The 22704-nt window shown below is 53.8% G+C and overlaps 1 protein-coding gene across 1 annotated transcript; it reads right to left on the bottom strand.

Moving 5' to 3' along the window:
• Window positions 1–805: 805 nt before the first annotated feature.
• On the bottom strand, window positions 806–21642 carry NUCB1 (nucleobindin 1). Its single transcript, XM_037131876.2, has 13 exons — window positions 21532–21642; window positions 20995–21131; window positions 18125–18232; window positions 15704–15836; window positions 10691–10794; window positions 7207–7392; window positions 6839–6929; window positions 3396–3454; window positions 3048–3140; window positions 2870–2962; window positions 2383–2553; window positions 1862–1961; window positions 806–1715 (listed from the first exon to the last, which is right to left on the bottom strand). The coding sequence occupies exons 2-13, from the start codon at window positions 21118–21120 to the stop codon at window positions 1603–1605; spliced, it is 1377 nt and encodes a 458-aa protein (XP_036987771.2). The 5' UTR covers window positions 21121–21131; window positions 21532–21642; the 3' UTR covers window positions 806–1602.
• Window positions 21643–22704: the final 1062 nt, after the last annotated feature.

Genomic DNA, 22704 nt, shown 5'->3' with positions numbered 1-22704 from the left:
GAGGTGGGGGCACATGCAACTCCCCAGGACCTTCCCTTGGATGTTCCAGGATCTGGGAATACAGTTTAATAAGCACACGTAGATAATTTAAAAACCTTTTTTAAGGAGAGAAACATCAGTCTGTTCTTTCACTTATTGATGCATTCATTGATCTTTGTATGTGCCCTGACTGTGGCTAGAACTTGCAACCTTGGGAGTATTAAAACGATGCTCTAACCAACTGAGCTACCTGGCCAGGGCCCTCCCTGATGATTTTTATCATGCTTCCTTTACATCTTCCCCTCTGTGGATGCAGAACTAGACCTACCCCATGTCTAGTGCTGGAATACCAGCTGTAGAGAGATGGGCTGGGGTGGCTCTAATAGGTAGCCTCTGTCAATTTCCTTCATTGCCTGCCAGTGAAGACAGGTGCAACATCCGGAGCAGCTGCAGCCGCTTTGGGACAAGAGTGCTCCTGTACCTCCTGCCCCCCACACCCACCTACCACAGCAGAGGTAGATGAGAGAACTTGGTACTTGGAGGGCCCTGGAGCTACTCTACCACAGGACTTCTTGCTTTGGGTGATAATACACTTCTCTTTATTGTTCAACCCTAGGTTTGGGTTTTCTGTCCTTGTGGCCAAAAGGATCCTGCTGAAGATGTGTTTGTGTATGGAGACAAGCAGACTCGTTAGGAGAAAACAGAAGATGCCAGGATGCAGCCTCTCAGAAATGCCTGAATTGCACCCTAAAGAATGAGAAAAACTGGCAGAACTGGGAACAGGGTTTCAGAGGGAACAGCACATACAAAGAAACGGAGGCACAGATTTGTTCTAGAAAGTGTATGTGGATGGAATTGGAGTACATAGCAGGGAAGAGAATAGTGGGCGGTAAGGCCAGAGAGGTGGGCATGGGCCTCCCACTGAGGCTGAGGGGCTGGAACCTGGTCCTGGTGCGGGTCAGCTCTGGGACCCTTCTGTGGCTGTGTGGGGAAGGGGCGAGGGGCCGAGCCATCAGGGTGGAGCCTGAGGCCGATGGTGCTGACAGCCCGGGGTCAAGAAGACGCCTGGTGTCAGCGCCGATGGGCACTGCTGAGCACTCTGCTGCCCTGACCCAGCCACAGGGTCGACACTGTCTTCGAGGCATCGCTGGTCCCACAAAAGGTAGAGAAAGGTCTCGAGAGATCATCCAAGCCTCATAAACCAACAGAAGCGGGGCCCAGAGCAGCAGGCGGACTGGAGTTTCTGGCAGCAGCTGCGGGGTGCAGGATGCCGAGTGGCCCCCCAGCTGGGGCGGCAAGGCCGGTCCATCTAAGAAGGCAGGGGCGAAGCGGACACTCTCAGGAGGGAGGCGGCTTCCCTAAGCAAGCTGATGTCATGAGTGCCCGCTGCGCACAAGCAGGCAGGTCCCTGGAGGGGGACAGACAGCAGGGCTACAGGCCGGGAGACTGCAGGAGCTGAGGCAGCAGAGCGGGGCCTCTGGGTAGCACGGTGGGAAGCACCGCCCTGTCCCGTGTTGCCTAGGAGGTCACACGCGTTGTCCTCAGAGGAGGGTGACTGCGACACTTCGCCATCCTCCCATCGTCTGTGACGGTAGGAACCCAGAGTGCCACGGTCCTGGAGGATCACAGATGCTGGGAATCGGGCTGAGGCAGATTGGGGGACTGTTCTGGAACCTTATTTTCTGAAGCTGCCACATTTTTCTGGTCGCCAGCTGGAGCTGGGACAGGAGCGTCATCTGGAAATGAAGGAAGGAAATGGCAGCACTGGACATCCCAGCCCCTCCCCCCTCAGACCCGGGAGCCCAGGTCTCCAGCCCTCCCCACGGGACCCAGGAGTCCGGTCCCATCCTTCCCTCCTCCTCCTCGGGCCCAGGGCCCGCACCTGTATTTTGGGGCTGGAACTTGAGCTGTCCCTCAGGGCCGGGGGCTGCGGCATTGTGGCCTTGCTGCTGCTGTTTCCTCTGTTCCATTTGCAGAACGGCCTGCAGGGGGTGGGGAGATTGCATGATGCTGAGGCTCCCCATTCTGCTAAGCACTCCTAGTCCTTTCTCTATGGTTCTCTCGGTTCTTCTCCCCCATCAAGAGTTGGCCTTAGTGACAAAGATCCAGTTCTCTCTCCCTTGTCGTGGCTTGGGTTGCACCTTGGGACTGAGAAGTCCTCAGTGAACTCTTGCTGGAATCCACCCTTCTCCCTCTTACCAGGGCACTGCCCTTATCTAACATGGCAGCCAAGGGGTTGTGGAGCAGGCACATCTGCCCTCACTCAAGATGGAGGCTGCACCCCCCCCCCCCCCAGGATGTATCTGTGATTGACAGTGACCATAGGCCTTCAGAACCTCTGGACCCTCGAGGACTGGGGCACCAGGAGCTGGCAGGACAGGTACGGCTGCCCTGGCCAGTCACCTGCTGAAGCTCTCTCTTCTGGGCCTCCAGGCGGCCCTGGGAGCGGCCCAGGGCCTCCGACTCCTGGCTGAGGCGCTGGGCCTTGGCGTTCAGCTCTGCCTCCCTGGCCGCCAGCTCCTCCTCAAAGCGCCGCAGCTCCTCCTCTGTGTAGGCAGGATGCATCTCCACGGTCTGCCGGGGTGGGGACAGGGGCCGTTAGCAGGTGCCTCGGCCGTGGCTCCAACGTGGTGGAGAGGCCCCGGGGCCGGAGAGGCAGGGAGGCCTGGGCCCTGGGTGTGGAGCGCCGAGGCCCAAGTCGAAGCTGGGGACGGGGGATGAAGACTCAGGGAGAGCAGAGAACAGACCCAGAGACAGAGGGGGACAGTGACAGGGCGGGTGGGGGCCTGCACAAGGATCCAGCGAGTGAGAGAAGCGCCAAGGGCTCCTGAAAGGAGGGTTAGGACTGAGAGAGACATAGTCGGGGCCCAGGGAACCCCCATGTCCTCACCTCCCAGCCCTCCCCTGTGTCCCCAAACTCCTTCCTCTGGGTGGATGCGAGGAACTCCTCCAGGGTCACGAGACGGTCCTGGTTGGTGTCCACCTGGGCGTCAAGATAAGGGTAAGGGACAGGACTGGGCCACCCTGCACCCCTCGCCCACCCGCCCCCTTGGCCCGGCCCTCCTCACATTCTTCATCACATGCTCGCGCATGCGCAGCCGCTCCTCCTCCATCTCCCGCATGTCGTCTTCCTCATTCTTTGGGTCATACACCTTCTCCAGCTGCGGGATCAAGGAGAAGGCACTGAGATCCGGGGCAACGGCTTTGGCAGGCTCCTGCCCCTCCTTACACACGACCAGACGCCCATTAGCCCTTGGGGCACCTTGCCATTCATTCCTGGCAGCCTTTTTTCTTGGGGTGCCCTCTGGGACTGCTGGGAGTTGTAGTTCTCCCTCAATTTATACCCGGGAGGGCCTAGGGAAGGACCACGTGGCCAATCTGAGCATCCTTGGCATCGCGGCTTCCAAGACACTCACCTCCTTGGTGAAGAGGGCCTCCAGCTCCTGCTCATCTAGGACACCATCGCTGTTGATGTCTGCAGGGGAGGCAACAACGCATTTGGGGGACTGAGGTTGGGGTAGGTCAGGTCCCTGAGGGACCAGCTGGAGCCGGAACCGGGGCTGTTTCGGAGGACAGCCCACCAGTCTCCGAGGGCAGAAGGGCGGCCTCCAGGCTTTAGGGCCCTCCAGCCCTGCTGTGAGGCCAGCCTGCTCCCTGCTACCAGGGTCCCCAGAATGGAGTGGACGGATGTGGGGACCCACTGGGGCCATTCCTGGGGCTGCCGTCATGCAGGATGACTTGATCCCCAGCACTTGGTGACACGGGCACAGATCAACCCCTCCGCCCCGGATCCAGGGGTTTCGGGGGCCTCTGCCTCCCAGAGAGCCTGCCAGGGCCGACTGCAGCTCCCAGAGGGGCCTCGCCCGGCCGGTCCGGCTCCGTGGGCTGTGCTCACTGTCCCCACCTCTCTGAGTTCTCAGATTTCCCCTACACCCACCCTGCTGAGGTGGCCAGGACCCCTGACCTTGCAAAATCGATGGTGAATTTTCGGCCCACATCTAACCTGATCCCACCCGTGGTGTCCAGAGCACCAGGCTCTCCAGCTGCCCCTCCCCCCCCTTTCTGGCTCCCTCTTCCTGCTGAGGGCTACACCGCGCGGTGCATCTTCCATCTGATCTTCAGATCTGCCCCTTGTGGTAGCCACTAGCCACATAAGCTATTCACATTTAAACTGATTAATAGTGAGTGAGATTTAAATGTCGGTTTATGAATAGTCATACATGGCTGGTGGGGGCCACCCTGGGCGGCACAGGACATTTCCCATCATTATAAAGAGATTGCTGTTGGCCCTGGCTGGTGTGGCTCAGTGGATTGAGTGCCGGCCTGTGAACTAAAGGGTCGCAGGCTCAATATCCAGTCTGGGCACGTGCCTGGGTGGGTGGCTGGCCAGGTCCCCAGTTGGGGGTGCAAGAGGCAAGCACCCACTGATGCTTCTCTCTCTCTTTCTCCTTCCCTTCCCCTCTCTTTACACATAAATAAATAGGATTTTTCTTTTAATTTAATTTATTTATCTTTAGAAGGGAAGGGAAGGAGAGAGGGAGAGAAATATCAATGTATGGTTGCCTTTTGTGCACCCCCTGCTGGGAGTTGGTCCGCAACCCAGGCATGCGCCCTGACTGGGAACCGAACTGCAATCCTTTGGTTCACAGGCCCACGCTCAATCCCCTGAGCTACGCCAGCCAGGGCAATAAATAAGATCTTTAAAAAAAAGAGAGAGTGCTGTTGACCGGCACTTTCCGAGACAGGTTCCTCCAATTCCTCGGCTTTTATTTTTTTAAGACTACTGTATTTTTTAAAAATTAATTTTAGAGAAAGAGGAAAGGGGGGGGGAGAGAGACAGACAGACAGAGAAACAATGCTTAGTTGTTCCACTTATTGTTGCATATTCATTGGTTGTCTCCCGTATGCGCCCTGACCAGGGATGGAACCTGTCACCTTTGTGTATCGGGATGATGCTCTAACCAACTGAGCTACCGGGCCAGGGCCTGGTCCCTCAGTCTTTGACGCCATCCATAAGCCGCCTCCACACCTGAATATTCAACTGCCTGCTCTCCACCTGCACGTGCCTGTCTACCAGACACCTCTAATTAAACACGAACAGACCCAGCTCCCAATCTGCCCAGCCAAACCTGCTTGTTCTATTCTATTTTTCCAGTTTCTCAGGCCAAATATCTTGGAGTCACCTTTGACCCTTTTGTTCCTTCATAACTCTCATCCAGTCCACCTGTAAGTCGTACTAGCTTGACCTTCAAGGTGAATCCAGAAACTTCCTTCCGGTGGTCCAGCCACCAGCATCTCCAGCTTTCTGACGAGGCTCCGGGCATCAGCCCTCACGCCTACAGCCTGTCCTTGACCTGGCACCCAGAGGGAGTCTGTCACCCCTTGAGGCACATGGTGTCATTCTGCTCAAAGCCCTTTTGTGATGTCCCATGACAGAATCAAGTCCACATTCCGTTCCCTGGCCGTGAACTTGGGTGGGCCAAGTCCAATCTTCCCCGTGTGAGCTTGCTGTCCCCCGTCCCTAGAATGCGCTTCCCCTAAACCTCTGCTAGCTGCAGCCTCTCACTTCACTGAGGTCCCTGTTCCAATGTCACCTCTCCTGAGCTGCGGCGCCCACCACAGAGGTCACCAACCTCATGGGGCGTGTTCATTTGAGTCAATAACAATCAGATGAAAAATTCATTTCCCTGATACGATGCCACAAAAGGAGAAATACTGTCTGATTTTGCTTATGTGAGGGAGCTAGAAAGGTCAAATTCATAGAGAAAAAAACATAAAAATGGAGGTTACCAGGGCCAGTGGGGAGGGGACTGGGGAGTTGTTGATTAATGAAGAGTTTCCGTTCCAAAGGAATGATAGAGTTCCAGAGAGCGGTTATGCAACAGTGTGGACATACTTGACCTATGGAGCCGGCCACTTATGGAGAGCCGAGACGGGAAATTTGATGGCCTCTGTGTTTTACCGGATCACAAGTCTCAAAACATTTATCGGAACTGAAAGAAAGCTTCAGGTCCGCAGGCGTAAGAGCCACGTTTCAAGTGCTGCGTAGCCAGGTGGGGCTGGTGGCCGAGGTGCATAGGACATTTGAACACACAGAAAACATTTTCGTCAGGATGGAAAGTTCTAGACAACGCTGCTCTAGCAAGATCTCTCCTGACCAGGCTACCAAAAATCGTCACTCCAGGCCCTTAATCCCGTTGTCCTCATTTCCGTGGCACATGTCACTCGACTATGGAACTGATTGCCCCGATTCTAAGATGCACCCCCTCCCGCCTCTGATTTGATCATCCCTGAAGTCAGTGTGCTTGACAGGTTATGTAAAACTTCTAGTATCTTACGCTCCACTGGGTCATAGATTCATTGAAATACAGATTTATCTGTGTGCAGCATCACTGGCTTTGTTTTGTTCACAGCTGTATCTACAGGGGCTCCGTGTAGCTGGGTCCTTAGAAATCGCTCAGTGGACATTTACTGAATGAACGAACCAGGCCCTGCTAGGTTCTATCGGGGACAGCCCCGAGCAAAGGGGCTCCCCGCGGGCCTGTTTAGCTGGGGAGCAGCCTGCCCTAGTGACAGAGCTCCTGGCGAGACCCAGGGCTTCCGGGAGGCCTAGCCAAGCCTGGTTTGTCCAGTTACAGGATACCAGCCAGTCTTTGGAACCCAGCAGTCAATCCCAGGAGAGGCCTAGGTCTCCCATGGAAGGGCCCAGCAGACCAGACCACCAGGGGAGACGGGCTCAGATGCCTGCGACCTGCCTAAGCTACACAGAGATGGGGAGACCCCCTCTGAGCATTCAGGCCTCGGGAAGGTCAGCGTCTGGGAATTCAGCCTGGGTCTTGGGACGCCCTCCCCACCTTACCATGCAGTATGAAGAAGGTCTTGGGGTTAAACCTGTTGGGGTCCAATCCATCCAGCTCCTCCCACACTTCCTTCAGCTGGGCTTGGCTGCCCTGTGGAGGGGAGAGCCAGGGGCTCATGAGCAATAAGTCTGGGTCCTGCAGGGGAAGGCTAGAGAACCCTTTACACCACCATCCCTTAGTCATTCCCTTTAAGCAAGAAAATGAATAAACTACAACTCCCAGCAGCCCCTGGAGGTAGCCCCCGTGCATTAAAAGGGACTTTTGCCTCAGGGTCTGCTGGGAGTTGTAGTTTTTCAGCTATATTCTTATCTTGGGGAGCTTGAGGAATTGGACATAGTCAGGGGTGGGCATGAATGGGGGTCCTTACAGGCACATTGACTTTGGGGTGCTCTCGGTGTCGTCGCTGTTGCTCTTCCAGCTTCCTCTCTGCCTCCTTTCGCTGCTCTTCTCCCAGTGACTCCAGGTAACGGCGTCTCTCGTGTTCCTTGAGCATCTCATAGCGTTTGAACTCTTCATGATGGGCTGCGTCGTACTGGGCGAGGTCCCGGGTGGCCTGGGAAAAGGGTGACGATCACTGTCATCTCACCTCTATGTCCAGCACCAAACTCCAGCCGCCAAATGCCAGGCTTTGGCTCTGAACCAGGCCCAACCTCCACCCTGTCCCAGGTCTCATGTTCTGCTCTCAGGAAGTGGTCTTTGACCGGCTCTTGCCCCAGAACACATCCACCTCTCTGTTTGTTCAGAAGAGATTAGACTGGTTACATAACAGCAGCTTCAACCCACCTCTCTCAAGTTCTTCACAATGTCAAGACCTTGGAGGAATAAGTAATAAGAAAAACGCACACGGTGTATTTAATAGACACCTAGAATTTGAATCCAGGCTCCACTGTGTGAACAAATCCCACTACCTGTGTGATCCTGGGCAAGTGCCTCAGCCTCTCCGTGCCTCAATTTCTGCCTCTGTACGATGGAGATAACAATACTGTACTGGGTTGAATAGTGTCCCAACATTCACGTCTACCCAGAACCTCAGAACATGACCTTATTTGGAAATAGGGTCTTTGCAGATGTAATCCGTTAAGACATGGTCTGGCTGGCTGCGATCTTCTGGCCTCCAGAACTGTGGGAGGATACAAATCTTTTTTTTTTTTTTTAAGATTGTATTTATTAGGTGTCTCGTTAGCGCAGTAGGTAGCGTGTCAGTCTCATAAAGATTGTATTTATTTATAGAGAGAGGGGAAAGGAGGGAGAAAGAGAAGGAGAGAAACAACAATGTATGATTGCCTCTCACACGCCCCCTACTGGGGACCTGGCCTGCAACCCAGGCATGTACTCTGACTGGGAATCGAACCAGCAACCCTTTGTCTCTCAGGCCAGTGCTCAATCCACTGAACCACACCAGCCAGGGCCATATCTGTTGTTTTAAGCCACCAAATCTGTAGGAATTTGTCACAGCAGCCTCAGGAAACTAATACACCCAGTAACACTCTTCTTGACTTCTGACCTACATTGAATGATAAATTTGTGGTAAGCTACTAAGTTTGTGATTGCTATATGGCAACAATAGTCTCCTGGGAAATAGGTGGTACAGCAGGTTCTCATCCTGGGGCCTCTGTGACCCACAGGGGACAATTTTCAATGTCTGAAGACATTTTTGGTTGTCACGACAAAGGGAGATCCGCTGGCATCCTGCAGACACAGGCCAGGGATGCTGCTAAACATCATACAATGCACAGCCCGACAGGGGAACTCAAGAGTTAAAAATTTTAACTGTAGTTATGGCTGACGGCCTTAAGTGGTCCATGCATGTGGAAAGCCGTTATCCCAGGAATTTGACCTACAGGACTCCAGGAGGTCAACAAGCCATTCAACCTTTGTGTGTTCCCAGGAGGCAGATAAAGAATTGTTGATAAGCAGATAAAAAAAAAAAAAAACTTCTAGGAAAATAGCCACTGGACAGCAACTCTTAACTGATTAACTTTTTTCCCCCCCGAACCCCTTACCTACCCTTCTTCTGCTTATAAAAATGTCAGCTTGAGATGAGATGTCAAGACGGTCTTTAGGGTATGTAACCCGCAGTCTTCTCTGATTGCCTGCATCTGAATAAAGTGCCCACAAAGATTCAATCCTTGCCCTGACCAGGGTGGCTCTGTGGGTTGAGCACTGTCCTGCAAACCGAAAAATGGCCGGTAGGAGCTCGTACCTGGGTTGTGGGCCAGGTGCCCAGCAGGGGGCCCGCGAGAAGCAACTGATTGATGTCTCTCTCACATATTGGTGTCTCCCTCTCTCTCCCTCTCTTCCCCTCTAAAAACAAATAAAATCTTTAAAAATAAAGATTCAATCCTTGTCTCTACTTATTGGTTCTAACAGTGACAGGCATCTGTCTGTCAGAGAACGCCAACTTTTCCAGTTTCACCCCCACAACAAAAAATTATCCAGCCCCCAATGTCAAGAGGGCCGAGTTGCGAAGCCCCACTGGTGAGCGTGGAAGGCAGAGGCAAGGTGCCCACTGAGGGAGCCGCTAAGAGAGGTAGATGATGGGAGTAGAGACCACGAAGAATGACAGTGGGGCTGGAGAAAAGACGACAGTGTCTAATGTTCTGTAAATCAGTGACAAAGACAGCCAAGCGCTGGGCTGGATGCAAATGGGTGCTGCTATTATCTTCACGGCCACTAGATGGAGCTCCAGTATTCCGGAAAAGCAGGGCCAAAGCCAAACTAAGGGGTAGATTCACTCGGTCTGCGTCTGGGCACAAAGGCTGTTGTGGACAGGGAGAGGCAGCGGCAGTCCTGAGCATCTCCTTCCACACTTGGCCTTCTCCACGAGGCGGGCTGTAGATCCTATTTCTCACATGAGGGCTGTATTCGTTCTGATGGCTGCTGTAACAAATTCTCCTCAACTTGGTGGCTCAAAGCAATACACATGTATCATCTTGCACAGTCTGAAATTAGTCCTACTGGACTGAAATTAAGGTGCCAGCAGGCTGTGCTCCCTCCAGAGACTCTAGGGGGGAATCTGTTTCTTTGCCTTTTCCAGCTTCCAGAGTTGGGTTCTGTGCCGTGGCACCCTCCTCCAGCTTCGAAGCCAGCAGGCGAGGACCCGACTGCGGCGGTCACCTCACAGCCAAGCACTGCAGTCAAACCTCCCTCTTCCTCCATCTTTCAAAGACCCTTGTGATGAGATTTGGGGTCCACCTGGATAATCCAGGATCATCCCACCAGCTCAAGATCCTCAAATTAATCACATCTGCAAAATCCCTTTGGCCTTATAAAATCACACATCCACAGGTTCCATGGATTCGGACTTGACATCTCTGGTGAGGGGCTATTATTTTGCCTACAAGGGCAGAGAAGGAACAGCCCCCACCCAAGTCATATGGGAAAGGCAAAGCCAAGGAGGAATATGAAACCAGGTCTTGCCCTGGCTGGCATGGCTCAGTGGATTGAGCGCCAGCCAGCAAACCAAAGGGTCATCGGTTTGATTCCCCATCGGGGCACATGCCCAGGTGGCCCGCCAGGTCCCCAGTAGGCGGTGCATGAGAGGAGAGGCAACCACATATTGATGTTTCTCTCCCTGTTTTTCTCCCTCCCTTCCCCTCTCTAAAAATAATAAAATATTTAAAGAAGAAAGAAAGCAATGAGCTCTTAGTGCAGCCAATCCCTTCCTGCCTACCCCTCTGCTTTCCTGTACAGACCCAGCGGAGGGTGTGTTGCTGCCTCCAGACCCTCTTCAGCTGCCAACACCAGGGAAGACCAGGACGAGGTGAGTGGGCTTGTGCCCCGGGTTCTGTTCCCCTCTCCCCCGTACAGCTCCCTCAGTCCTCTGCTGGTAGTTTCCCCCATCACACTACCGTCTGAATCAGGAGCTCCAGGTCCCGGGCCTCAAACGTGTGCTGATTCTGAGGATCCAGATGTTCAAACTGCTTGAGGAGGCTCAGGTGATCCAACTGTACATCTGGATGAGGGGAAAGAGGGGGGGGAAAGCCCCCAGTCATAGAATGTTCTTTGTTTCAAAATCCCTGTCCTGGGCTAGATGTGCTCTAAAGGAAGTCACAGAGGGCTCCAAAGAAGCCCAGAGAGCAGCCTGATGGAACCTGCTGCAATCGGGGAGGGCTTCCTGGAGGAGGTGATGCCACGACCAAGCCCCATGCTTCAAATAATAACAACCATTAATAACAACTAACATGTATTGAGTACTTACTATATGCCAGGCCCTGCCCTAAACACATGAACTATATTAATACCTTATCTTTTCATGAGAATCTTACAACACTGGTTCTGTGGTTATCCCACAGTATGGATGCAAAAACTGAGGCCCAGAGAGGGGAAGTGACTTGTCTAAGTTGCCATCTAGGAAGTGGCAGAGCGAGGATTAGAACCGGCCGCTGGGCTCCACAGCATATGCGCTCGCCCCCTGCTAAGGGTTGAGTCCTGGGCTCTAAAGTTCATTTGTGGAAGTCCTAACCCCTGGGGCCTCAGCATGGTGATCTTCTTTGGAGAGAAGGTTTTTATAGAGGTGATCAAGTTAAAATGAGGCCATTAGGGTAGACGCCAAGCCAGTATGACTGGTATGGAAGAAGAAGAAGAAGAAGAAAGAAGAAGAACAAGAACAAGAAGCAGGTCTGGCTGGTGTGGCTCAGTGGACTAAGCTCCAGCCTGCAAACCAAAGGGCTGCGGGTTCAATTCCCAGTCGGGGCACACGCCTGGGTTGCAGGCCAACTCTCCAGTAGGGCGCATGTGAGAAGCAACCACGCATTGATGTTGCTCTCCCTGTCTCCCTCTCTCCAGAAACAAACAAACAAACAAATAGGAAAATTTGGACAGAGACAGACGCAACGGCGAGATGATATGAAACGATGCAGGAAGACCGTGGCCATTTATAAGCTGAAGAGACTGCAAAGCATCCTTCCCTCCACCCCCAGAAGGAACCAACCCTGCGACACCTGGACTTCAGACTTCTGGCCTCCAGACTGGAGACAATCCATGTCCGAGGCCGAATCTATGCAGCTCGCGGTGCTCAGTCATGACAGCCTAGGAAAGCAGGCAAGCTCCTCACAGCCTGGAAAGGGCAGGCCTTCGGGGCGGGAAGGGAGAGGGCTCACCCCGTCGCTCACTGAACTCCGGTCTCTGGAGGCCTCCCCGGGGCCTGGATACGCACTGGGCCCGGGATGGCCCTCCAGTGCCTTCTGGTCTGGTGGGGGTGACAGACACCCACCCGGGCAGCTGGAATCTGGGTGTCCGTCACTGCCACGGGGCCTGCCTGGGCCGGGTGACCCTGGAGGCACAGGTGCTCAGGAGACTGAAACTCACAATTCACTTTTCATGCCCCCAGTGCCAGCTGGGCTGCTACTCATGGCGCTGTGGCCACAGCAGGAACTGGCAGCGACAGACTCCGCCCCACAGAGCACCCAGTCGAGAGACAGGGAACAGGTGTTTAAGGGACAAACACATGAGCACGAAGGACACAGACGGAGGCTCCGCCATGCAGGGCGGTCAGGGCAGGACTTTCTGAGGAGCCGGCAGCTGAGCCGAGAGCAAAGCTCGGAGAATGACTGTCCCAGGCAGAGGGAAGCACAAGGGCCAAGGTCCTGAGGAGGGAGTGTTGCACTCCAGTGTTTACTAAAAATGCTGATGCAAGTGGTCAAGAGGGCGGACATATGACCGCAGGGGCTGGGGCGGCTGTGGTGGCGTCTCAGGCAGCAATGAGGGCAGTGGACTTGACCTTGAGGGCACTGGGGGGCTACGGATGGGTTCAGAGCAGAGGAGGGACAGGCCTTGAACTGGGTGCGTGGTGAGCTGAAGAGAAACCCCCAGGACGTCCACATCCTAAGCACTGGAACCTGTGGATTTGGGGCCTCGAATAACAAAAGGGACTTTGCAGATGAGATTAAATTAAGGGTCCCAAGACCAGGCGGTCCCTAAATGTAACCCCAAGGGTCCTTTTAAAAGAGGGAGGTGGAGGGAGATCTGACCCCAGTAGAAAGAAATGGGACCAGTGAAGAAAATGCTTTGTAGATGGAGGAAGGGGATGACCAGACAAGGAAGGGATGCGGCTCTAGAACCTGGAACAAGTGAGGAGCCTCCTGACGGCACCAGCCCCGCCCACCTCGCTCACCAGCCCCGCCCACCTCGCTCACCAGCCCCGCCCACCTCCATCCGGACATCAGCCTTCTGACGCCCTCAGTGTAAGAGAACGACTGTGTGTTATTTGAAGCCACTAAGTTTCTCTGACAGTGGCCACAGGGAATGAATAGAGGTGTCAACAGAATCCCACTGGCTGCTGTGTGAGAGACAAACAGAGGGGACAGAGACGGGTGGAAGCAGGAAGGAGGCGACATGAGTGGTCCGAGTGAGACCCTAGCAGCAGCAGTGAGTGTGGAGAGAAGTGGCCAGATTCTGAAGCTGTTTTGCGTTGGTGGCGGGACGAGGCTACAGTCTCCAGCGGGGTGTCTGAGACACAATAAACAGACAGTTGGCGGGAGACCCTTTTTCATTCGTGACAAGGAAACATCTAATTTACCAGAAAGCAAATCGGACTCTGACACTGCAATAATTACAACAGCATGGCAGAGCCCTGGCTGGCTAGCTCAGCTGGTTGGAGTATCGACCCTGATATGTCAGGGTTGCAGGTTTGATCCCTGGTCAGGACACATACAAGACTCAACCGATGAATGTATGAATCAGTAAGTCGAGTAAGAAATTGATGTTTCTCTCTCAAGTCAATAAGGTTTCTAAGAGACTTATTTATTTTTAGAGAGGGGAAAGGAGAGAGAAAGAGAGGTAGGGGAAAGGAGAGAGAAAGAGAGGTAGAGAAACATCAATGTGTGGTTGCCTCTTGCACGCCCCCTACTGGGGACCTGGCGGGCAACCCAGGCATGTGCCCTCATTGGGAATTGAACTGGTGATCCTTTGGTTCTCAGGCCGGTGCTCAATCCACTGAGCCACACCAGCCAGAGCAAAGTCAATACATACATTTTTAAAAATTATTTCAAACAGCACGGCAGAGAAGGCATGAGTGGCTACGCAGAGGAGACCAGAGACCACATCCGTCTGGTCATCTTAGACCTGTAGCATCTGCTCAAAGCTGGGCACAGAGGACTCAAGCCTTGTTTGGTCCATGGGAAATGGAGTCAGACAGAAACTAAAACAGAGGCCAGCTCTCCCACTGACCCTTATTGTCACCTGTCCATGCACAGGGCCACCATCTACAACACAGAGCCTCACGGGCTGTCAGATGAAGAATATGACAGAGGGGAATCTCAATAAAGGGGCACGTCCTTATACTCAGTGAGGGGCTGAAACACGTCCCAGCAGCACCAGAACATACTACAAAGTGACAATAAGTAAACGGCATGGTCCACATAGCACAGGGTGCAAACAACCCAGATCCATCAACTGATGAGTGGCTAAACCAAACATGGTCTCGCCATAGACCATATGGAATATTACTCGGCCCTGAAAAGGAACGAAGCTCTGATCCATGCTACAGTGTGGATGGACGCTGGAAATATGCTCAGGGAGGCCCTGGCCAGGTGGCTCAGTTGGTTAGAGCATTGTCCCAATATGCCAAGGTTATGGGTTCGATCTCTGGTCAGGGCACATACAAGAATCAACCGATGGTCTCCCTGGCTGACATGGCTCAGTGGACTGAGCACCAGACTGCAAACCAAAGGGTTGCTGGTTCAATTCCCAGTCAGGGCACATAACTAGGTGGCAAGCGGGGTCCCTGGTGGAGGGTGTGTGAGAGGCAACCACACATTGATGTTTCTCTCCCTCTCTTTCTCCCTCCCTTCCCCTCTCCCTAAAAATAAATAAATAAAATCTGAAAAAGACATAAGAAAGTTTATTAGTGAAGCAGTGAGACAGAGAGTGACTACTCCACAGACAGAGTTGCCTCCTTTTTTTTTTTAAGCCAAGTAATTAGACTACAAAATGTGGCCTCATATAAATGCCAGAAGAGTAGACTCATTCTTGTGGGGGAGATACAGAATAGCTAAGCGAGGGCAAAGACAGAGAGAGTGAAACTGGTTCAACTTCCTGGCCCTTATCACTGTGGTTGTGCAGGCGGATGTCACCGTCTGTGGACAGACACATGGACACATCCAGGCAGAAAGTTACATGGTGTCCACAAGGAGTTTGCAGATGTGCAGCAGTGGGCTAGCGGAGCAAATGTTAACAATAACCATTTGGGTGGTTTCGGTCCTATTCTTGCCACTTTTTTTTGTAAGTTTAAAGTTATATCAGCCCTGGCTGGTGTGGCTCAGTGGATTGAGTGCTGGGCTGTGAACCAAAGGGTTGCCAGTTTGATTCCCAGTCAGGGCACATGCCTGGGTTGTGGGCCAGGTCCCCAGTAGGGGGCGTGTGAGAGGCAACCACACACTGGTGTTTCTCTCCCTTTCTCCTTCCCTTCCCCTCTCTCTCTAAAAATAAATAAATAAATAAAAATGAGAATAAAAAACCCAAACAGCAAAAAGCAACCAGCCAACAATAGAATTATTGTTCTAGGAAGAATATGCTATCAGTCGTCCATACATATTTTTTTTTAAAAAATCCTCACCCAAGGATATATTTGTGTTGATTTCAGAGAGAGAGGAAGAAAGAGGGGAACGCGGATGTGAGAGAGAAACACTGATCAGTGGCCTCCTATACGAACCCTGACTGGGGATCAAACCTGCAGTCTAGGCATGTGCCCGGACCGGGAATGGAACCTGCAACCTTTTGGTGGACAGGACAACACTCCAACCAACTGAGCCACCCAGCCAGGGCTTCCACACATATTTTCAGGAAGCCCCACCTGCTCAGTCCAAGGTCAGCTGCGAGCCCAGGACTAGACGGCCAGCCCCGCCAGCCCCACCCCTGCTTACTGGGCTCCTGCTGTGCATCCATCTTGGCCTTGAGCAGCATCCGAAGCCGAGACACCTCCTGACGCTTGAGCTCATCCAACTTGGTTCGGACATGGTGGCTGACGAAGTCCAGCTCTCGGCTCAGCTTCCCACTCTGGCCGGGGAGTGAGGGGACACTGGTCAGGATGGAGGACGGGGAGGAGGCAGGCCGGGCAGCCTCGTCCTTTCTCTGTGCTCTCTGCAACCTTCTGCAAGCTTTCTGATGCTCCCCTAGGGCTCTGCAGAGCCCCTGAGACAAGGTTCTAGCCCCTCAGCTTGGCACTTGAAGGCCTGCCCACCTCTGTGGGCCCATCTCCTGCCATTCATCAAATCATACTCGGGTTCCAGCAACACTAATTGGGTGCAAGACCCCCTCAAGCTCAGCCCCAGCTGGTGTGGCTCAGTGGATTGAGTACCAGCCTTGGAACCAAAGGGTTGCGGGTTTGATTCCAGGTCAGGGCATATGCCTGGGTTGTGGGCCAGGTCCCCAGTCCCAACACACACAAACACACACACACACACACACACACACACACACGCGCACACCCCTTGTGCTGAGTGGGCTGCCTTCTCTGAGCTCCCTCTGTGATCACTTTGGATTATGTCCATTCCTCACACTGGAGAGCCCCCAGGGCTCCCCAATGACCCTAGGACAGACTTCCTGGGCTTGGCACTGGAGTGACCCTGCACTCACCGACCCCTTCCGCCCCGTCTCCTCGTCTGCATGTCGGGTATACAGCATACTGCGCTGTCAACTTATATCAGAATGCTGCATCTGCACCCAGCTCCTACTGTCTGAGATGTCACGCCCCACCCCCACCCATTTCAGCCTCTATATTACGACACTCCCAGTCGGAATCTAGCGTCATCAGGGAGTCCTATCCCTAGAAGTGGACTCTTACTGGTCAGAATGAACTGGACCTCTCTTTGGGGCTTCCTCAACGATGGCCCAGATCCTTTCCTGTCACTCATGACTCACCTGGGTCTCTTGAGCCCTGATTGGAGGGGCGGGGAGCGGGGGCGTGGCCTTTGCAGATGCCCAAAGGACTGGTCAAACGAGTCAAGTTCTGCGCTGGACCCGAAGGGTCTGCCCTCTAGTGCTGCCCACAACCCCATTTTACAGGCGAACAAAGCGAGGCCCAAGAGAAGCCACTGCCCAAGCAAGGTCCCTCAGTGAGGATGGGATGCTGGTCTCCAGCCTGGTGATCGGGTTGTTGTCACGTGTCCCCAGTGTGGGAGTCCTGGAGCCTGAGTTTAAATCCCAGCCCCGGCAAAACCTCACTGCATGACCCTCCCCAGTCCCCACTTTTCCTGCCCTGGACCTCAAAACTGAGCTCAGGTCACGGCCACCACCAATGATGGCATTTACCGCAGGCCCCCGATGTGCCTCAGCCTCCGTTTGCTGAGAAGGGAACCCAGGCACAGAGGGGTGCGGCCGCTGACCCAGAGGGTGGAAGGAGGGGCTGGGATCGGAACCCAGCACCATCCCGCTCCGCCTAAGTGACCACTGTTTCCGACTCCACTTCTCTGCTGTATGACTTTGGGCAAGCCTCTTGGGCCTCAGTTTCCCCAGACAGGCAGTGGGAGGCGCTGGGCTCAGCCCTCTGTTTTCACCTGTCTCTCCAGAGGGGCGGGGTGGGCGGGACAGACAAGAGCCCAAGGAATGCTGGGAGGTTGGGGGGCGGGGAGCAGGGCTAACGCCCCATCCATCCCAGGTCCCTGGGCCTTGGAGAACTTGGGATATCTCCTCCAGAAGGGGCATCCTCAAGCATCCGAATAGGAAGGGAGTTGTGGGTGCAGGGTAGGGGAGAAGGAGCGGGGCAGGGACTTGGGGTGGACGACCCTGGCTCCACACGGGACAGCCAGCATGGTTTAAAAGGGCTGCTGTGGGGGCAGGGATGAGGTGGAGCCTGGGCTTTGGGCTCAGCCAGTCCACGGGGCGAGACCCGAGTCCACAGGGAAGATAAACACTGCAGCTGGGACCTCAGTGTTCCCTTCTGCAAAATGGGGACAATCAGGACTCCTCTGTGCTGGGGGCCCGGGGACCCAGCTCCCACTTGCACGTACTAAGGACTACTACTAAAGCCTTCCAGACCTTTGACATGTCTAACCTAGGACAGACGTAACCTGAACCCTAGGGGGCAGATTCCAGTAGACCCCTGTTGTACTGATGGGGAAACCGAGGCACAGCAATGGACAGTCACATGGCTGGTAAGCGTTCGGGCCTGTGACATCCTCCTCTGTGCTTAGCCACACAAGTCTGTGCTCCTCACACCTCTTCCCAGTGGTGTGACCCCGACAGGTGGAAATTTCCCCCTTCGTGAGAGCTGGAGCCCCTTTAGGGAACCCGGCCCTCTGCCCTCCGAGCCCGAGGCCCCGCCCACTGCCTGCACCCAGCCGCACCTTGATGTCCTCGGAATTGGCGGCCTGCAGCTTCTCCCGGAAGTGCCCATCCGTCTCTAGCACATTGATGACCTCCTGGAGGTACCGGTGGTAGTAGAGACCCGTGTCCTGAGGTGACAAAGATGAACATAGCAGCTCCAGCGCCTGTCCTGGCCCTTCCCCAAACCCAGTCCGTGAGTAGGACCCAGGCCCTGCTCCCCTCATCGTCTGCTGAGGGGAGCGGAGAGACCCCCATGTGGCGCAGGAAGCTTGAATATAGATAAAGGCTCTATGGGCATCTGCTGTGACCCCAGGGAACCTGCTGACCTCCAGGCCACAGCTCTCACCCTTTTTTTTTTGTTTGTTTTTAAGATTTTATTAACTTATTTTTAAAGAGGGTAAGAGGGGAAAGGAGGGAGAAAGAGAGGGAGAGAAACATCAATGTGTGGTTGCCTCTCGCACACCCCCACCAGAGACCCAGCCTGCAACCCACGCATGCGCCCTAACTGGGAATTGAACCGGAGACCCTTTGGTTTACAGGCCGGCTCTCAGTTCACTGAGCCGCACAGGCCAGGGCTCACCTCTTCTGGGGTGGAGACAAAATGAATGTCACAGGGGCAAACAGGCAGCTCAACACCACCCACCCAGTGGGGCTTACAGAGCAGACTCACTGGTACTTGTTGGCAAGCAGTGACTCATTCATTCATTCACTCACTCACTTAGTAAGCATTCTCGGAGGCCCTGCTACGTGGCCAGCGCTATTCCAGGGGATACAGCAAGTGAACAAGACAGACAAAACTCCCCAGGCTCCCGGTCCTACTTCTCAGAGCTGCGCCGAGAAGGAAATGAGATAAATGGCCCGGCCTGCCGATTAGGACGTAGAAGATACTCAATCTGCTGCAGCTGTCACTACATTCGTGGAGGAACACATAGCACGTGCTTAATCAGTGGTAAGCGCATCACCCAGCTGCACCACTGTGGGTGCACTAATTTCCTATCGTTGCTAAAACAAAGTCTCCCAGTCCCGGCCGGGGTAGCTCAGTGGGTTGTGTGCTGATTTGCAAACCCAAAGGTCACTGGTTCAATTCCCAGTCAGGGCCCAGGCCTGGGCCCCAGCAGGGGTTGTGTGAGAGGCAACCACACATTGATGTTTCTCTCTCTCTCTTTCTCCCTCCCTAAAAATAAATAAATAAACTCTTTAAAAAACAACAAGAAAGTATCGCAAACAAAATGGCTTAGAGCAACACAAGTCTATTGTGAGTTTCTGAGCTCAGAAGTGCAAAATGGGTTGGCGTTGGTGGGGCTCAGCTCATTCTGGAGGCTCCAGGGCAGAACCTGTTCCGTGTCTTTTCCAGCCCCTATGGGCTGCCTGCATTCCTTTGCCTGTGGCCCCGAATCACTCTGACAGCTTACCTGACTGACCTTTCTCCTTTCTCTCATACGGGTCCTTGTGATTACACAGGGTCCACCTAGATGGTCCAGGATAAGGTTCCCATCTCAAGGTCATTAACTCAGCCACACCTATGAACACTTTTTTTTTGCCACACAAGGTAATATATTTGCAGGTTCCGGGACCCAGGGAGGAACATCTTTGCAGACCACTATTCAGACAAACACAGTGGGCTGGAGTCCCAAATCTGCCAACCACTAACCACGTGACCTTGTTAGGACCACTCATGATACCTGGGTGTCCTGTTCTTATTTGCTTAATCTGATACGCTTAGTCCTCCAACAAATAACTTAATCTCTCTGTGCCTCAGTTTCCTCATCCATCTCTCCTGACGTTATGAGGAGTGTCGTCATTCCTGAGGTTGATAACATCCTGTGATTTCCATTAGCCTCGACATAAAGAAATTCTCTACCTTGGCCCGCAAAGCCCAAAGCCCAAAGTGATCTGCCTCATTTCCTCTCTTGCTCAATCAGCCTCAGCCACACCAGCCTCTTCCACCACATGGCCTTGGCTCGAGCTAGTCACTCTGCCTGGCATGGTTCTTCCCTGAACTTCTGCTCTCAGCTCAAGGAGTCCTCCTGACCCTCGAGCTTGTGTGGTCTGTGGTGGTATGGGGCTTGCATTAGCCCTGTGCTTGGCTCATCGAAGATGCTCAAGAAACATGCGGAGTGAATGAAGGGAAAGGGAACACAGAGGTGACCTTCTGTGTCCGCAAAGACGCCTTGGGGCAGAGGCCTAACTTGCTGGGTGGGGACCAGCCACCTAGGAGCATGGGACGATCTGTTCCAGAGAGAGTGATGCGCCCGTTCCTGGTGGGCTCTGTAGGAGGATTTAGGTCATAACTCCGAGTATTGGCCTTGAGCAAATCTTTCAGGTTAAGTTCCAAATCCCCCTGGACCAAAGGTTTCATAGTGTTGGACAGACACATATGGGAATTTATAAACATTATAGGAACCTTTGTAATTTGAACTCTATCTCCCAGGAGTTCCGGGAAGTGGAAACAGCCCAGTTATCTAACAACCCGCAACACCTGCTCAAGGTGCTACTGGGAAATGTAGTTCCTTTTTCCAGAATCGTTCCTGAGAGAGGAGAGTCTCGGAAGGAAAAAAAAAAAAGCAGAGAGGTTCAGGTAGGTAGGTAGGTAGGTGTGTAAGGGGGTGTGTGTGTGTGTAGAGGAGTAAGAGGTGATGCCGATTTTTCACTTAAAATCTGACTTGATTTCTCACACCTCAGCAGCAGGGACTTAGAATCTGCCCTCTCCGCCCTTCCCAGACCAATTTTTCACCACGTTAAAGCACCGGACTCCAAAAAAAAAAAAAAATGGCAAGCAAACGCCAAGCCGTGTCCATGGGCGGAGTATCCACCCAGGGGCCACGAAGTTCCGCGGGAATTGTAGCACCACTGCAAACACCTGGCTGGAGTGAAGGGCAGGACCACTCACGGGGCTCTCGGTCGCAGGGCTCTCCTCCTTGGACGTTCCCCGGTCCAGGGGCACGGTCAGAACAGCGCGGAGCAGCAGCAGCGGTGGCAGGAGGAGGAGGGCCGCGCGGGGCCCAAAGGGAGGCATGGCCGCGTGATCTGTGCGGGTGGAGAGGTGGATTATGTCAGTCCCCAGCCCCCTCCTTCCCGGGACCCAGGAGTCAGGCCCCCTGCACCACACACTCCCCTTCCTTCCAAGAGTCAAGAATCGAAGTGTCTTGTCTTCCGGGACCCAAAATTTCGAGCCTTCAGCCTTTCCTTCTGTAGACCCAGGTGTCCGGCCTCCCTGCACTCTCTTGGCTCGCTGACTCAGGAATCCGGGAACTCAAGTCCCTCTTTCTCCAGACCCACAGGTCCAAGCACCCAGCCCTCTTTTATCCTAGGTCTAGGAGAGCTGGTGCCCAGCTCGTCCTCTTCCAAACTCAGTTTTCCAGCCCTCTAGTGCTCCATCTCCCTTCCCTCCCAGGACCCAAGAGCCTAGGAGATCCCAGACCCTCACCTCTCCTTCACCACCGAGGGCGTCTTCCGTGGCTTGGACCTCAGCTGCGTTCTCCTCGATTTCCCGCCTAGGCCACGCCCACTTTCCAGCAGAAAACCCGCCCTCGGCAATCTGATTGGTCCACGCTAGTTCCCGGCTTCTTCGACCTTGCTTAGTGGCCCCACCCTTGTCGAAGTCTCTCGCCTTTTCTCGAAATACTTGCCTCCTATCTCGGAACCCCAAATTCTTGACGACACATTTCCTGCCTTTTAGGCGAAGGGTGGAACGGAGACTTTCAAAGAGAACTACAACTCCCTGCAAGCCGGCGGAAAATGTTTCAACTTCCGCTCTATCTTCGTCCCGTTGCCTCCTGGGAGTTGTAGTTTTCTAAGTTATTGTCTCCCTAAGAAGTGGCTGCAAGTTAGGGATCAATAGCAATCGACACAGGTCACCTTATAAGTTTCTAATATAAGAAAGTGACAGCTGCTCTGCGAGACCTCTCTGGGGTCCCTTTAAGGAACACTTGCATCCCCTTCCAATTCAGAATCCCTGGTGCATGGTAGCCTGGCTGCAGCAGAAGCCAGGGGTCATTGCTTTGTTAGAATTTGAGAGTGAGGGAACAGGAGGGAGGGGATCAGTACAGGTCCCAGAGAGAATTCCCCCTTCCTTGGAGCCCTGTTTCTTCTCCTGTTTATTTCCCTGAGACCAAGAGATTAGGTCCCTAGCTCCCAAAGAGTTGGTCAGGTATGTTCAGAAATTAGCCAGACAGGCAAGACATTGAGGCATAAGTGTGATAAGCCTGTGCAGGCACCAGGGGACAAAAGGAAGTCTCTGGGATTCCATATAGGTGGGTGCTGGTAGTCTGGGGTCACTGGGAGTTTGCAGCCCAGAGTTCTGAGTTCCCATGCCTGGGTGTAGGAGAGAGTTAGGTATTTGGGGGAGAGAGAACGAGACTCCTGGGGCCCTGATAGTGACAAAAGCTGGAATCAGGCTGCTGGGTGCCTGGACAGGAGTAGATACTGAAATCCAGGCTTCCTGTGTTCGGGAGAAAATGGAAAGCTTAAGATCAGGTGTTGGGGGGGGCAGGGGGGGGCAGGGGGGGGGCTGAGTCTATTGGATTCTTGGGTCTGGGTCCCTGACTCCTCATTCTTGCTTCTCTAGAATGGCTCAGGAGAATGACACATGGAAGAAAAA

Source organism: Artibeus jamaicensis, unplaced genomic scaffold, assembly GCF_021234435.1.
Source record: "Artibeus jamaicensis isolate MK-2021 breed Jamaican fruit bat unplaced genomic scaffold, CSHL_Jam_final scaffold_804, whole genome shotgun sequence".
NCBI lineage: Eukaryota > Metazoa > Chordata > Mammalia > Chiroptera > Phyllostomidae > Artibeus > Artibeus jamaicensis.
The sequence above is the reverse complement of the archived record's forward strand: the minus strand, read 5'-3'. Positions and strand labels throughout refer to the sequence as shown.

Bases quoted from the DNA above. Each gene is read 5' to 3' on its own strand.
- NUCB1 (XM_037131876.2), bottom strand. From the start codon at position 21,120: ATGCCTCCCTTTGGGCCCCGCGCGGCCCTCCTCCTCCTGCCACCGCTG. The intron at 18,233-20,994 runs GTGAGTGGTCCT...TTGTCACCTCAG, and splicing joins GCCCTGCGACCGAGAGCCCC to GACACGGGTCTCTACTACCA. The intron at 10,795-15,703 runs GTAAGCAGGGGT...CCCCTCATCCAG, and splicing joins GGATGCACAGCAGGAGCCCA to ATGTACAGTTGGATCACCTG.